This window comes from Thamnophis elegans, chromosome 4 (assembly GCF_009769535.1).
Source record: "Thamnophis elegans isolate rThaEle1 chromosome 4, rThaEle1.pri, whole genome shotgun sequence".
Lineage (NCBI taxonomy): Eukaryota > Metazoa > Chordata > Lepidosauria > Squamata > Colubridae > Thamnophis > Thamnophis elegans.
In genome coordinates this window covers 108,072,660-108,090,446 of record NC_045544.1, presented here as the reverse complement: position 1 = coordinate 108,090,446, position 17,787 = coordinate 108,072,660, and the positions used below count along the sequence as shown (strand labels likewise).

At 35.5% G+C, this 17,787-nt stretch overlaps 1 protein-coding gene across 1 annotated transcript in view; it reads left to right on the top strand.

Moving 5' to 3' along the window:
- Positions 1 to 677: 677 nt before the first annotated feature.
- Positions 678 to 17,787, top strand: part of LOC116508359 (B-cell lymphoma/leukemia 11A-like) — a 33,165-nt gene continuing 16,055 nt past the window's right edge. Inside the window, exons 1-2 of the mRNA XM_032216943.1 lie at positions 678 to 1,071; positions 7,575 to 7,904. Of these exons, the coding sequence (XP_032072834.1) occupies positions 1,017 to 1,071; positions 7,575 to 7,904 (385 nt within the window). The 5' untranslated portion in view covers positions 678 to 1,016. The remainder of the gene's footprint in view (positions 1,072 to 7,574; positions 7,905 to 17,787) is intronic.

Below are 17,787 nucleotides of genomic sequence, written 5' to 3'. Positions count from 1 at the left end.
GTTCTATACCGGTTCCTTCCGAGGTAATTACTTGTCCGGAGAATAATGGCATAACCTCCGAGCCTGATCCTATTTAAACAATTTTTAAGTATTCACCTCTTAAAAGGTGAGGTAGTTATGCTCTCACTTTTGTCTGTTCGTTACCGCTGGTTTGCTTTTTAATTGTGCGGCAATTTACTAGCAACTCTATGAAGAGCACTCATTTGCAGTGGTATTTGACTTCTTGTTACATTTTACGGTCTCTTCCTTTCTCTCTACTCGCCCCTCCTCTTTAAATTTCCCTCCTGGCTCTAATTGATTTTTTTAAAGGCTTACAGAATACTTTCTTTCGTATCAAGTCTTCTTGCTCCTCCAGCGTGCCTTTCCTTTTTCTGCGGTCACTCCTGGGCTGTTGCGCGCCTTTACGCACGCCTCTCCCTCCCCGCGTCTTTTACTACTCCGCCTCCCTCCGGAGGAGCAGCAGCGTGTGCCTGGTGCCTAGGAGGGTAACCCCCTCTTCTCCCCCCACCACTGTCCATTGGCTTGCCCTGCTACGGCTCCCCCCTCACTCTTTTGCTTGATCATGTCCAGCCCCCGATGACTGTCCATTGGCGTGGCGCACAGCTTCCCTCCTCCCCTTTCCTCCAGTTTCGCCCTGCCCATGTTTTGTATGTCTCTGTCCATCCAGCCGCTTGACGTTCAAGTTCGTAGGGACGTCACGTCCGCACTTGAACTTGCAGCTCAGGGGGGCTTTTGCCATTTTTTTCATCTCTCTCTCTCTCTCTCTTCTTTCCCCCCCGACTGTTTCTCCCTCTCTTGCACAGAAAGGAAAAAAAGAAAAAGAAAAAGCCATGACTGCTATCCCACAATTCATCTTCCCCGCGCCATCTTTGTATTATTTCTAATTTATTTTGGATGTCAAAAGACATTGATGAAGGTATTTTCTCTGGAGTCTCCTTCCTTGCTCACCCGGCGCTTCCCGATGTGATCCGAGCGAGAGAGCTCCGTGCGCGCCCGCCCGAGCAACCAACACCACAATGTCTCGCCGCAAGCAAGGGAAACCCCAGCACTTAAGCAAACGGGAATTTTCGCGTAAGTAAACTACCTTGCCGCTCTGCCTTTACCTTTGAGCACACTCGCTTGCAAACTAACAATCATAATTCAACTATTTTTTTTTATATTTTGCACATTTCAATCTTTCTTTGTGCATGCGTCTTTTTAATGTATTGAAAGACAAAAAAGCAACTCACCTTTAAAACTCAGGCCCCTTGCCCCTCCCTTTTTTTTGCATCGCTAGCACCTTCAGTACTTTTCAGAGAAGGTCCTTCTGTTCTTCGGCGCTTACGGCCGCTTGCTCTCTCGCTCAAAGTTCCATTTGTCTCTCCTCCCCCCCATTGATTCTTCTATAGATATTTTGCCGGAAGACAGCGTGTCTGGGTGCGCGCGCCTGCAGCTTACAAATGAATTGCAACTTAAGAAAGCGCGCAAAGATACACATTTTTTTTTGCAAAGGACAGAGAAGAGGCAGGCGGCTTAAAGGAGGGGGTGAAAGTACGGAAGAAAGCGGTAGATGTGTGTGTGTGTGTGTGTGGGTGTGTGTGTTTGAATCGGTGCACTTTCTTTTATTTTCACGCGGACAGATTAGGTGTTTTCTGAGCGCCTTGTCGTGTGACGACTCTCCCTTTTTTCAAATCCGCTTTGCTCATTCCTTGCAAATCTCATTTTTTTAGATGGGGTGAAAGGGGGGACCATTTCTTTTGTCTCCACTATCAAGATAGGGGTAGTGGCGGTGAGAGATCGCCTACCCCCACCCTTTTCTGCATGTCCCGCTCCTTTTTCTTTCTCTCTCCTCTCCAACTCCGCACCGGGAAAGGGCAAGGAAGGGGGCAGACGTGGTGTCTGTTTTTGGCCGAAGATCGGCTGCTTTTCTCTTCTTGCGCCGCCACGATTAGCTTTTCTCCCCTCCCCCCGTCAACTGCCTACACTTACCAGCCTCATTTTACCCCCTCCTTTCTCTTTCCGTCGTTAAGCCCCCAAACTCTTGCTTTGCAGAAACTTGGGTTAGCTTGTGTACAGCTAAAAATGTAAGAAGGATCGGAGTGTGTGGATATGCATGCGTGTGGAATTCCCCTCCTTTCTCTCTTACCATTTTTTGGAAGATTTTCAAAAAAAAAAGTGGAAGTGGATTTTGATTGGGAAAAATCTCGTGTCTGACTGTTTACAAGCGCCGCGTGTGTTGCGGAGTCGCTGCCAGAAAAACAGGCTAGGAGAACAAACGTATTGGAAGGAGAAGAAATTCGTGCAACATATATACATGTACACATGCAAGGTTTTGTAGATATTATAAAAATAAATACAAGCTTAGGTGCAGCTGCGTTGACTCTGATCACAAGAAAGGGAGCATCAGTCTCCTCCTAAACAATTAATTAGACTTCCACCCCAGTAATTGCATTTTGATGTAAAGGTTGTATTTCCTTTTTTATTTAAACAAAATAGGGATTCTTGCAACGTCTCGGGTTTCGTCTTTCAGCCTTCCAGGCATTCGGTGTACAAAAGCTCAAGCAAAGCCGGGCTTGCTTGCAAACACAAAAGGGAAGTCTGGTCTGGACTTGAGATGGTTGAAGGCGGTTGGGCAAAGTCGAGGGGGGGGGAAATGGAAGAAGGAAGATATTAAATGTATAGGTTATATTTGCAAAAGAGAAATAAGTGGTCTTCCTTGGGCTGTTGTGTTACTATTTTCGTCTTTAATTTTCAAGATTGGTTTTTCTTTTGGTTTTGCAAAAGTTTGCATTTAAGCCGTCAGTGGTCCTTTCTCCCAATAATTGCTGCTTGGATTGTAATGTAAAATAATATCGTTTAGCAACACGAATGCTTAATTAAAATAGCCAACAAATGAAACATCCGCTGCCCCTAAATTTTATGGATTATAGTTGTCTTTTCAAATAAATATCTTGCAGGTTGTTTTTCTGCCCATTCCTACAATTATTTTTGTTATTTCAAATGCAAAACCGTATGTTTATTGCAACATAACTGACACACTTTTGAACATGCTGCTATCACCTTCCAAACACGTTGCAAGATTTATTCTCCCTCCCTTCCTTCAACCAAACTGATAACCTAATTTGACTCTTATCTGAAATGAGAGGTAGGGGGTGGGGAAGATGAAGTGGCTGTTTGGAGGAAAAGATGCCCCTTTTTCCAATATAAAGACAAGATTTGTAACTATATTCCAGTCTCTCTACTCCACATTCACCCACACACTACTTGAAAATTAGCCCCAAAAATAAATATACAGAGAAGTGTAAGTTTTTGTTTAAATAGAGATTTGTGGTGTGTTACAAGGGATAAGTAGAATTTCTATAGAAGTTTATTTTTATGTCTTCTTTCCCTTGTCTTGGGGAGCAAAATGAGAGAATGGGGGATAATGAGATTATAGCAGAGAGGGCAATTTATATGAGTTGGGTTAAAACAATTCTTTTTCCGTTTCTGTGTATTTTTTAAAATTTAAATGTGAATTTTAGCCACTAGGAGGCAGAGTGAGATCAAGAAAGCTTAGTGAACTTGAACCTGATCCTCTTGCTCACACATTTTTAATTTTCTACATTTTTCATTTGGCATAGGAAGGTGGGGTGAGAGTTCTGTGTATTTATGTATAATGCTGTGTGTATGTATTCAGATATTCTCCGTTCTTTATCTCCCACTGTTCCTCTGTAATTCAGCTCCTCCTTTTTCGCTTTTAATTTTGTTTCCTGTGTTAATCTTTGGGAAAGGACTGTAACATTCAAATTATTCTTTTACCAGATTCCCTCCCATATAGAACATTTACAGTTACTGCTTTTCATCTTGTCGTTACCCCCCCCTCCCCCAGCAGCAATAGTTCTGTTTGGAAAAACAGCATTAAAATAATTATTACATGACCAAGTGCACTACAACATAGTATTTGATTATTTATTTATCCACATAACACAAAACAAACTGAGAAAGGCAACCCCTCTTAGCATTTAGAAATAGTATTTCTTAGATGGAACCTAATTTTTCTGATAAAGAAAAACTACAAAAATTCAAGGGTATTAAATTTCTTTCCAAAGACTTTTGGGTGCTTTGGCTTGACTTGCAGAGCATCTGCTTTTGTTTGGGTGGCTTGGTGAGGGCTGTTTTCATTCAGTCTCAGTCCTATTAGAAAGCTTATTGTTGCTTTTGAAAATCAATTGGTTTATTTTGTTTTTAAAGTAGATCTCTAAGAGAACAGCTGGCTGAGAAGGCAAGCAAATATTTTGGCTCCCTTGCAAGTGTTACTTGATGAGGTTTCTGAGGCTAACCTATATCCCCCCCCCAATTGTGTTTTGTGCTCCTTCCGAAGTTTACATCCATCCAGATGTTCATTCACCTAAACACTATTAAAATTTCTTTTTTCCTTTCTTCTCTTTTTGAACATCATTCCCTCCTCTCCCTCAGTTTCTGTTAAACTAATCCACTTGAATGCAAAGTTGAAACTGAGCTGTTGTTTTAGGTTTAACTATTTTGCTGGATAGGGAGGGAGAAATATATGTTTTAATTGCTTTGGATTATTTTGACTCGTTTGATTGCTTGTTCCATCCTAATTCATATTTCAAAATGAAAGACATGTTTTCTACTATAATCTGGAAAATGCCTCCGTTGGCACTTCTGCTTCTGTATTCTTTCTTTTTCCTCCTATTCTTTGTAAAGAAGTGAAAATCTGTGGCACTAGTGTTTTGTTTTTTTTAATTAAAAACACCACCTTCTTTTTAGGTTGGCCTTTAAAAGAGAAAATAAAATCTCCTTTTTCCATTAAGGATGTATTAATTTAAACAGAAATATCAGACAGATAAAATACAAAAAATGGTGCCCAGTAAATTAGAAACAAAGCATACCATGCAAATAATCAACAGCAAGGATGATAATACATTAGCTCTTTGAATTGCAGACACACTTATAATAACAGCAGTACACGTTTGCCCTGCATTCTGTATTTTAGGAAACCGTTTTTTAAATAAACTTGCTAACTCTTGCTCATTTATCGTCTTATCATTAGTCTTGATTAGCAATCATTTATATTAAACACATAAAGATGTGAAAGGTGTGGGTTTTATATCTGTACATTTTAATATCTTATTCTTAAGACCCTTGCCTCTTATAAAATTAATTGAATGAATTGTTAAGGTGCAATCAACAATACTTTTTACTTTTACTTGATTTGCTATTATTTAGTGAAAATCAAGAGCAATTTACAGCCAACTTTATAAGAAATCATTTCCCCCAACTGTTATTTAGTATAAATTTTAACTGCTTAGGAAACAAATGTTTTGTATTTTCTTGCTAAACCATCTTACTGATTTCACAATTGTTTTAGGCCCTAGTCTTATAGTTTGACTAATTACTCCTTAGAACTTCCTGTTTTATAGAAAATACTTTGCTTCTTGGATTGGGCTTTGAAGCTTGCATGGAAAAATATTTCCAGTATTTAAATATTTTCAAAATAGTGTGTGCTGAAAGATTTTTTCTTGTATTTATTGCCTGCCATTTTGTTAGAACTAGATATTTGCTCACACAAAAATAGTAGAAGAAAGTAGATATCATAAAATCACCATAGTCCCAATTTCCACCTTGACTATTAATCACTAACTGGTATTACTGCATTATTTTTGGTCAAGAGAGCTTAAGCGGAACCTATGGATTGAAGATATTTTAATGTAAATATAATGTTCATGTTTCTATAATCATTATTACTCTACATTTAGGAGTAAACTTGAGAGACAAAAAATAACGTGAAAGCAGAGATTTGCAGAATTGTTGTTTAGAAGGAGCTATGACATCCTAAAATTATGTTCCCTTGTACATATGGGAATTTCTTGAGATCCCCTTAACTAATATAGATAGTTCGGAAACAAATTTAATCTGAGTATATTTTTAAAAAATATCAAATCTCTTCCAATATGACTCAGTCAAATTAAAATCTATTTTTTGATTCTCCATGGCTTTAAATTCATTAAATGTGAAATTGGTCATATACTAAAGAAGGTCAAGTTGATTAACTGTTAAGGTATTATGTCCTTTCACTTTTTTTTAACTGGTAGCTTTTGATATTTTGCAAGAATGCCATTTCATGCTTGTTTATAAGTGAAAGTACTGTACGGTTGTAATGAAATTACATCCCAAGATGAATTCTTCTTTTTCCTCTCTTTCAATCTGGAAGTCTGAAATCATGAACATTTTCTGCACAAATACTTTAAATAGAAAATAATAGTGGGAGAAAAAGCTAATTGCTGTATATCTACCTTATTAAAACACCTATTAGTATACTGCCTATATAAATAGAATTTTTGTGGAGCTTTCTGGAGCTTGTTCAGCAAATTAATCAACTTGGACAACATTAAGAAGCGTGCTGTAAAGAAAGGAGTTTGGTGATGAATGCTGAAATTCAGTCATGTTTATACTAATATTTATACCTTATGAAGGCCCTCATTACTAATACATTCTGAATAAATGGGACACATTTCCCCTAAATGGGGAAAAGGACTAATTTGGTTTATTTTCCTAGATGTTCAGAAGCATCTTAATTATAACTGGAAATTAAACTGGTAGTTTGACGATATGTATTTATATTTTGTAAATGAAATGCTTGGTTATTCTTGTTTTTTTAAAAAATAATACTTGATAAATAAATAAAATACTGCAGATTTATCTTGTTTTTCTGTTTGCTTGATCATTTTAGAGAAGACTTCTAGGAAATTCTGTGTGCATCTGCATATGTATGACACAGAACATAGGAACATACTTAAAAATCACGGGCTGTTCAGGTAATGGGTGCCAACTGGCGGATGGACACAAGCAATCTTTTTTGTAATTGTATGATTATGCTTGCTTATATTTTTGTATGCATGTCCAAACACTTGTATGCATAAGTGAACCCTAAAGTAGCATATTCATTCCAGCATACGACACTGACAGGGAGAAAATAAATATTATTTTGTGAAAAGAAAAGAGAAATCCATGGGTTTTATAGATAGATAGTTCTGAGGTTTACTTTTGGAGGAGGTGAGTAAAGGTAAGACTTCTGAGACATTTGTATTTTAATTTCCTCATTTGTAAATAGCAGATTTCTCTCTTGTTCATTGAGCTATGAAAGAACGTTCTCACCTCAGTTATTAGCATTATAGCTGATTTCCTTCAGATACTATCGCTTGGCATCACTGATAAATTTGTTTTCTTATAGCATGACAACATGCTATAAAGGAGAAACTCCTTAGGTTTAGGTAGGAGTGACTTAATTTTTTCTATTAAAACTAATACTATAATAAAACATAATCATGTAAAAATTGGGATGTGTAATGCATTTTGTTTTAAGTCTCTTGAAGTAAAATACTTCTGTGGATACTCCCTTCCCCCCACTTTTTTTTTTTGTTCAGGCACCCCAGCACAATGCTAGATTCGAAGTGTGTTAGTTACTGCTACTCAATATTTGGTTTTTTTTTTAATCTTTGGGTGTACTCTGCAAACATACTTTCCATCCCCAATTCTTTTTATTTCTTAATCTGTATTTGAATTTCTGATTTCCTTTGTTTCCTTATTTGCAGCTGAACCTATTGAAGCCATTCTTACAGATGACGAACCAGATCATGGTACTTTGGGAGCTCCAGAAGGCGACCACGACCTCCTTACCTGTGGCCAGTGTCAGATGAACTTCCCTTTGGGGGATATTCTTATTTTTATTGAGCACAAACGGAAACAATGCAATGGCATTCTTTGCCTAGAGAAGGCTGTGGATAAGCCCCCTTCGCCCTTGCCAAGCGAGCTGCGAAAAACTTCCAATCCTGTGGAGGTTGGCATCCAGGTCACACCTGAGGATGACGATTGTTTGTCAACGTCATCTAGAGGAATTTGCCCCAAGCAGGAACATATAGCAGGTAAATCAAAGTGGTGGGGGGAGGGGAGGCAGGAATGGCATGCTTACAGGCTGCACATTGAAATTGTGTTGTTTTGTAAAAAAATGTTTTCTGACATTTCATTTTACAAATTCATGAATTTAAATTTCATTATTTCTATTTATAGTAAGTATGCATATCTCCAGCGTTATTAGTTATTTATAGAAGCGTAAAACTCATGGCATATCATAGAATAATTTTCTAGCTGCCCTCTTTCACATCTTTCATGTTCTACACATTTTTTTGACACTGTGTTACCAAATTGTGCTCACCCAAAGAAGAGGATGCAGAAGAGAACTAGGTTCCCCCACCCATCTTTACTCCCTTTATAATTACCTTGCAAAAATGGCATCACAGCAAATTTAATTCCATATCATACTTTACCATTATGTTTTAACATAGGCCATAGGTTTATGGTATTAAGAAACAAATAAAATATTATGGATAGGTGGATATCCCTATCTTTGCAGTGAATGTTCATGAGTGTAGATTTGTTTGGCTCTTGTTTTCTGTCATATGTTCCTAGTGTATGTCTGTGCACTTTAGCTTTCATAGATTTATTGCAGGTAACAGGTACAATCTCACCACAATCATAACAGCAAGTTCCTTATGAAGTGTAAAGCATCTATGTCTGCCTGTTACTCTTGCTTAGTTCTTATTCTGGTTCTTTGGATAGAAAGGACCCGGGAAAGTGTCACCCTACAATGCCTTTAAGTCAGACAAAAACAAGCTTTACTTCTTAGAAGAATCCTTTTTCTCAAATTTCAAAGTTGATTGAACCAATGTGTTAAATGGAGACAAAACCCAAATCTGGGTAGCTTTTCCTTCCCCAATTCTTATACAAGTCTTTGTATATAGGTCATTGAAGGGCACCAAAGCCTCCTGGAAATGCAATATGCCTGCTGCAGAGTTTAGAGTTCTTCTACTATTCCTGGTGCTTGATGGAATTGATTGTGTAGCCTTTTTATTTTTATTTTTAATCATAATTTTCTGCAGACTGTGGTGTAAATGTGGAAGAGGTGTTAATACCCCCTATTCCATTTTGTCTGTCATTGCATGGACTGTAATTAAAGGCAGCCCCTTGGTGAAGCGACATGGCTGATCTTGACTTTCAGACGCCATTTTCACTGCCCAGGCCAGAGTAGAGAGGGCACTTTCCAAGGTGTATAGGTTTGCTTACATAAAAAGTTTAAGAGTATGTTAGAAATTTCTAAAGGTTGGCTTGACAGGGAAGGAGGTTGCTCTCTGCAATCTTGCCTTTTCAGCTAAATGCTAAATCCCCCCCCCCAAAATACTGTCTGTTATCTCTGATGTGCTTTTGACAGATATGTCTTGATTTTCTTCTATGGCTTTCTGCTGCCCCATGTCACCTATATGAATGTCCAAGGCAGATTCACTTTTTGGACAATGGCAAAAACCTCAACTTGTAATTAAAAATAATATAAAATTAAAAAATGGATGTCATAAGCAACATCAGCAAGAAAAAACAAACGGTTGGGCCGCATACTGCCTGCATGTGTGTATGTTTTTTATAAAGGAAGTGAAAGGATGTTTGAAGTTAATGCAGATGTGGAGAGGTCTGCTAATACTGCTAGACTATAAAGAATTGTGTTTGGTGTCATAATCCAGATGGCAAACAAAACTGCTTTCTTTTGGTTTTCTTGTGTGCTACCAAAATTGACATAGATCGAATGAGGGTAAGGAAAGGCCAGAATGGTTAGCATAAAGTATCACTTGCGCTATTGTTTTAATAGCCTCGGGGATGCTGTGGCATTATGAGACACTGTATGTAAGTCACATGCTGCCTTGTGTTTAATCCTTCCTCCCCCAAATGATCTCAACAAGGCAATTCACAAGCTACCTCAGTCGGCATGGTCCTGTCAGTGTTGTTGGATCTGCAGCTGAATAAAACTAGCTTTTACTTGTCAGCTGATGGAAGTGATGAATATTTATTTTGCCTCTTTCAAAATGAAATAATTAAATTAAATATATATGTATTTATACACAGAAAGAAAGATGATCGGTAGGTAGGTAGTAGCCTTGATATAATTGGAACAAATCAAATTTGACTTCTTTTTTAAAATACTTGCTTTGGCAATTTTGTATTTTGTGCAGTTTTATAATTCAGGTTTAGCCAGATGACTCTTTAATACAGACATGGTTTGTGTCAGTAGATTTTGTGGTAGATTTTAATTTTGCTGGTGGAAGTTACCTACTGTATTTGCAAATACATGCGCTTCATAAATCTTCTTGTAAATTAAGTCATTTTATTGGTAAAAATAAAGCAAAAGCTCTAAATTTGATTGTTGAGCTCAAAATATCTAGCATTTTAATCTAGAATAGAATAGAACAGAACAGAATAGAATTCTTCATTGGCAAGTGTGATTAGACACATAAGGATTTTTTTCCCGATGTGTAAGCTCTCAATGTACATACAACAGTAGTGATAAGCAACAAAGTTATAGTCATAAGAAGGTAGGGAGATAGATAGGTAATAGGGAAGATGAGAATAACGATGGTAATACTGCCTTTTTATGCAGTTTATTAGAATTTTCAATTTGGATAAGGAATTGTTTTGATACTAAATTGCTTGGAAACACACATCTTTATCATATAAAAAGTGGAAATTTCTTTTATATATCTATAATTTTAAAATTTGTTATCCTAGTAGGTATGCCAGTGCTGCACCCTTATCAAGTTATCAGCAATTTTAAATCTTTTTAATTCCTTTTATATATCTGTGTTACTTGTTATTAAAAAAATACTTTTTACCTCCAGAATTTTAGACAGCTTTTTATACAAGCATGGCATTATATGCCTATGTATAGAGTATTGGCCAGCTTCCATTCTCTGAGCTTGAGCAGTATCTGTGTTAGAAATTATAGCAAGTTTCTTGCAGAACTCCTTTTAGAGTTACAGTGCAGAAACAACATTGCCATTGATCCAAAATTATTATTACACATTCTTTGTTCCTCTCAGCCATTTAGATAAATTAAAGAGTAATTTATACATATTAAAATAATAGCAAATATAAGTTACCTGGACATGTGATTGGAAGTGTATGTATAAGTGATGGTGGGGGGAGGGGCTGGAACACAGCTATCTTACTTATAGCGTGTATCTTAAGCTATTGTAACTGTCATGTGCTGCTCACATTCTGAACATGAAGGAGGATGTTCGTTTAGTCAGAGCTTTCAAGAAAGGTTTTTCTGATCTTCTGTGTACTGCAGGCATGTTAAATCGCCAAATATGGAACATCCCTTCTGTGACATAATGCACTATTTACATATTAAACATATCTATTTCAAAGACTAAACACAGCATCTGTCAAGCAAGAATTAAGGGGGAGGATGAGCTAAAAGGCCCGTTCTGTAGATATTAGATAGGTTGCTTAATCGAAGATGGAGCAAAACTCTGAGAAGGGAAATAATAGCTTTTTTCCCCAGCGCATTGCTGCTGCTTTGCCAAACTCAGACTCTTTTGTATTACTGGCACAAGTCGATCAGTATACAAAAAGCATATTGGATTATCATCCTACCAAAGTTTGGCAAACTGTGGTTTGTGTGGTTAATGTATTGCTTTCAAGAGAAACTGAATGCACTGTGTTGCTTGGGGATTGACGTAAGATTGAGGCTAGGCCATAGAGATGTGTCAAAATCATGAAGTGAGTTCATTGCTGAGAAGATGTCTGAGCTGAAGTTTTCTTGTCCTAAGTCTGGCATTCACCTGGACTAAAATTTGGGGAGAGATATTTGTCACAGTTAAATGAATATAGTTTTGAAGTTCATTCAATTGCCATTTATTGTAAGAAACTTGTTCTATCTATCTATTTTGATCTTTAAAAAGAGCTTATATTTATGTCTAATGCTTCAGTATAAATGCAGTTACATGTGACAAATTTGCTTGGAAGCCATGGAGATTGATCCTAATGCAATGAAAACAATATCTATTTGGAATACCTTGCCACCATTAACCCCTTCCTCCGTTCAGGGCTATTTTCATTCTGCTATCAGCAAGAATATTTACAGCACCAAATTCCTAGGTAACATACTGGTGGGCTTATGTTTAAAGCATTGGAAGGCATAAAGTCGGGAAACAGGAAGTTATATTCTGCTAGCTATTCATAAGATCATATTGAAATGTCAAAAAAGAAATTCTTTTTCTCATATTTTAGTAGAAAAAGAGTTGGGTCTTGTGTGTATTTAAAGCCTTTTAAATTATGCCTTATTCTCTAACAAAATAGGTGTAAATAGCTTTTAAGAGTGTTCATAGAATTGACCATTGATGATGAAATTTTTTAATCGGACTTGAAAGTATAATGAAACTGCTAAATTTAGTACTGTTCAAGGTTAATGAATTTAAATAAAAAGTGAATCAACTGAATTTTAGCTAATCTATCATTTATACAAATTTATTTTTGAAGTGATTCTTACTTTGGTGTTGTACTGTAATCAGGAATGAAAAAGAGAAACACAGTGTTTTTGCTATGGAATTGGATTTTTTAAATTAGTGAATACATTACCTTGCACACTTAATAAAATGGAAATGTCTTTATATTTAATTTGTCAAGTAGACAGACTGTTGCTTCAATGAGGAACCCATTTTTTTCAGGTGAGGTCGAGAAGGAATTCCTATTTAGAATTTGTGTAGAATCAACAATGTTAAAAGAGTTTATTTCTGTCTTGAGAAAAATGTAAACTAAAATTTGAAAATGGGACAGTTGAGAGGGGTGGGTAATGGATGGAAACAAATTATGAAAGTGAACAAATATAATACAGATACTTTGACTTCATTTTGGTTAGAGGTGCATTGTACAAGGGTTTCAAAAACTTCATGCTAAGTTGATGTTTTAAAGGAAGTTACTGTTACTTATTCCTTAGGACTTCATGGAAGATAATTCGTGAGATAAATCTATCACTTCTATACACTAAGGAAATGGATTCTATTGGGAAAAAATATTTTCTTTTCCTGCATACGTTCTCCCACATTTGCCCTCCAGGTCTCTTCTAAGGATTTGTGAGATATTTATGGAGTGAGCCTGGAAGAAGAATTTTAAGGATACACTAGGTTTGCTCATACTGTGGTAGATGTTGCCACACCATTTTTTCCCCTGTGAATTGACAGGTGAAACAGGCACTCAGAATGTTCATTTTCAGTTAGACAAGTGAGATAACATTTCACAGGTCTTTGGTTCTTATAAACATGGAATACTGATCTCCCAAACCTGTTAATCCACTGGCTGCACTGATTTCTCTGGTTTGCTTTGTAAACAATAGCCTGATGGTTTCATTTTGAATGTGGGAGATTGGGGTGCTCTTTTTTGCTTACCTTGTTTGTTATTTCTACATGCTGCTTCTCTGTCCCTTATGTTGAAATGAATGGGACGGTTACCATTTTTAATTTAGGACCAGAATGATTAATTAATGTGAAAAAGATTGTAATAGATTTTATAGTCACTCATTGATATTTTTCTTTGTATTGACTCATAGGAGTAGTGCAAAAGCAAAAGAAAGTTTTCCCTTATTTAATTTATATAATTTACTTGTAGCCAAAGGTCTATTTGATTTTATCCACTTCTGTTTGTCATGACTGTGAAGCCCAAAAGAGCAGTATGGCTGCATCAGGTGATTGTCACTCATTTAGCACCGCCCAGGGAGCACGTGTATTAAGGAATGCTATTGAAGTGGGTTATTATTGCTCCTGAAAGATGTGATGACAACTGACTTCAATCACTTTCAGAGGGAAGTAAGACAAATTTGTAGAGTTCTAATGATTGCCAGTATGAATTGATTTTTATAATCTAAAATTCAAAAGCAATTCGATTTTCATTTCAACACAGTGAGGGACTCTAGTCAGTTGAGCATGTTTAGCACATTTGATCACTATATCACTAATTATTAGTTGGTGCGTAGCAGTCTATAGTAGAGAAGTACAGCTTTTATATTTTAGTACGCTTCCCTGTAGCATTTGGTGCGACACTGCTGGGAGCAGGAAGATGAAGTAGATGAATCTTGGTTTTGATCCAAGATTCTTACATTTCTATGCATGTGCATGAGTTCTGGATATCATTGGAACTGATGTGCAATGTCCTGGAATGATACATTCATTACTGATATATACAAACGTTTAGTGTTAGGTTCACTACATTTTCTACATTCTTTCAGAAGAGAGCCAGTTTAGGGTGACTTCCATGTTAGACAGCATCTTTTCAGATGTATAAAAAAGATTATTATATAAACTATGGATATCTGCAATGGTATAAAATTCTTTCATTGTATAAAATAATTCTTTCCATTACTTTTTTTCATTTTGTTTGTCCCTGTTTTGGCAGTTTACATAAATTCAGGATAAAATGTACCATACTATCAAACTAATGTTTCAGTAAAATTGGAGTAACAAAAATTGATTCTTTGTAATTCTTTCTTTTGGGTAAAAGTACTTCTGGAATTAGGGACTGATGAATCAAAGTAGTTGGGTTTTTTTTTTAAGGCTTGTTAACTTTAACAACATCTTATAATTCTTGAAAATAGAACAACTGAGTATGACATTCTGAATGATGGATGCATATAGTAATGAGTGGTATAAACTAATATTTGAAAAACCTGTGGAAGAAAAATATAATTTATCATAATAAATGCCATTGGAAAAAATGCTTCATAACAACAAAATAATGAGTTCTGTTAAGACTGTAACAGGAACAATCTTTGATTGTTGTCCTGTTATATATTAAATATGGAAAGTCATTGAGCCCTTTTCTAGTCAATAATCAAATGTGTTGCAATAAAAGGCTATCTTCCTAGGATAAATAATATTCAGGGTTCATTGCTTTGATATAGAAGATACAAGTTATTGCATCATACTATCAGATGATCTTTAACTCTTGGTTTCACTTTCTCATCTTGATTTATAATAAGGAAATTCAAAACGAATATTGATATGAAATTTTAGCAATCTATATTAAAAAAATACATCCCCCCCAATAGTGCATGTGCATTGTTAATAATGTAACAGTGTAGACTAACTTTTCTACACTCTCTAAAGCAATATAGTAATTTTAGAGGTCAATTGCTGTAATAAAACAAAATTAATAGAAAATGAAAGCATTCTTCAGGATTGTGCATATTTGTCCTATATGGTATCTTTTGCCAGTGATTTAGCAACAGTTTAATGATAAAGGAATATTAGCTTTTGTTAACCTGAAAAGTAGATAATTAAGTTATTACTAGTGAATGTGATATTATAATTTTTAGTATTGCTTCTTTTTATTAGGCAGATATCAACTTGTTTTTATACATTTTGTTGTGGTTGTAAGGAAATGTAATTTTAATGTTTGTTAAGCATTGTGATTTATAATGCATTATATAGGTATTGCATGTGCATGTGTACACATATAAGCTGTAAGCTGTGTTAATGGGAACTCAAATGATAGTATATATTTCTTATAATGCAATTAATTTCATTTTAGAATTTAAATATGTAGAAGATTTATAAGCTAGTTGCTTTACTTGCCTACATCTCTAATAGATGGAATAAGTGCAGTAGACCAATTGTTCTTTTAATTTTGTGCTTTGTAGATTTTAGTTTGTAATTGTATCCTATTGAAAATTCAAAAAAATATAATTTAATTGTTGCATTTTGCTGGGGAAATGGGACATGAGAAGTAGATGAAATCCATTTTTCTTAATTAGAAGAGTCAATGAAGATAGCTACAGTTTGTGTAATACTGTATACTGTAAATTCCCACTGAGTTAAATTGGATTTATTCTCATGTTTTCTCAAAAAAATATAACATTGCATTTCAAAATAGTTATTCGTCCAAAAATTTGAGTTGGAGTCCTGCCTTCTCGTGTGAATTGTGCTTATAAATAAGAATTGGGAAATACTAAATTGTCAAGTTTCTTTTATTTGGTCAATGCACAACATCTGAGTAACTCTTTCCAACACAAATTGTAAAGGGAACCATCACAAAATTGTACAGTTGAGCTAGAGAAGTGCTTTTCCTTTCATTGCTGCATAGTTGTTAGAAGACTTTGAAAGCTTAATTAAATCCAGAGGTTTGCTTGGATAGAAATGTATTTTTGACAGGCAAAGAATGATACTACGATGGCTGAGGCAATCACAGTGTTCTGTTTTATTCTGACTTATATATTGAAACATTTTAAAATGTACTTTCTCCTTGCCATTGTCCTGGCAGTTTACCAATGCAATACAATACTTTCAGAAAGTATTCTGAATAAGTGCATGGCATAACTTGCTGAGTATGCATTTAATGACATTTCTTTTCTGAAGTTACTAATTTGGAGAAAGATCTCTGAATCTGAATTTGCCTGCAGTTAGTGATTGTTCCATTTTTTTTCTGTTTTCCTCAAACTTATGATAAAAAAGTCAGTTTTTACTTCAAATATCCCAGTCTTTTATTCAGAAGCATTTTGTTGTTATCCCCCAAAGGAGGTTTCATACAAGCTGGAGTCCCTTGAACTAACCTACTACTTTGCTTCCAGCTTTTATATTATTTGGGGTATAGAGATTTTTCCACCTTACACATTTTTTTTTCCTTTTTCGTTGGCAGCATGTGATGCTTGATTGAGGTTCTCCCAATGAACGGAAGTCCCCCTGAATGCACAGAATTGACTTGAATAGCAAGAAAGGAGCAAGAATATACTGCAAAGGAAATAATTTAATAAACACCAGTCTTTGGCCTGGACTTGCTTAGACAATAAGGAGATTGATTAAGGAGAGAGAGAGGGGGAGGGAGAGAGGGAGAGGGAGAAGGAGAGAGAGAGTGAGTGAGAGTGAGAGAGAGTGAGAGTGAGAGTGTTAACAGACATTTAGGGAGGAGTAAAGTGCCAAAAGATAAAATATTTCAGATTAAAAGTAGGAGGAAGTGAACCATTCTTTCCTGGAGGTCTCCCTAATATTTTTGAACAGATTTCAGCTCTCTAATAATAAAGCAAAATTCTCTTTGTCTGTTTCTCAAACACAAATGAGAACCACAGTGATGTAACAGAAAACAGTTTACATGAAATATATATGCATTTCTCACTTAAAATATGTAAACTTCTTTGGATAAAATTCAAAGCCTCATATAATTATGTACAGTGCAGGGATAGTAAAACTCATTCTCTGTAATGCTGATTACAGTGCTGTTTTGTTTTTAAACAAAAAGCATAATGGTTATTTTGTATGTTTTTTCCCCAGTAATAATTGCTTCAAGACGTGTATTGTTCACTAATGGAACTTTTACTATGCTACATTTCATATATTACACTAGGAGAAGAAATGCAATTATTCTTACATAATACTCCATAATACTTTCCTGAGAGGTGTATCTATATATAGAAATATATTCCAAATATTTATGCATCTCACTGAAAATTAAATTCTTGAATATACTCTTGAAAAAATTAGATTTAATCTATTTTTTTTAAATGAATGTATCAAAATGCTTTACAAGAGTCTTAAATCTGACTGATTTATTGTATTGTGCACAATATAGGATGATTTGCTTTGGTCATGTTACTGTACCATTGGAATTTGAACTCAGAGAACGTGAGTTCCGCCATTTTTATTTACTTTATCGAATCTTTTTAAAGCATAATTTATTGTCCTCGCCCCCCCACCCATTTTCTATCTAGATGGAAGGCAATAATTGCTGAACCATTCAGCAACTAACTTGATCCAATTTTAAATTTATCTTGTGCTTAGCTACTTTTATTTTAAAAAATCAGTTACCATTTTTAATTTGTATATTCTGTAATTTGACTATGGTTACACATTAAACATAGTATAACCAAGTTATATGTGCTGGAATCCCAAGATCTTATATTTTCTAGTTTCATGCTCTCAACATCTTGGGTATCATATT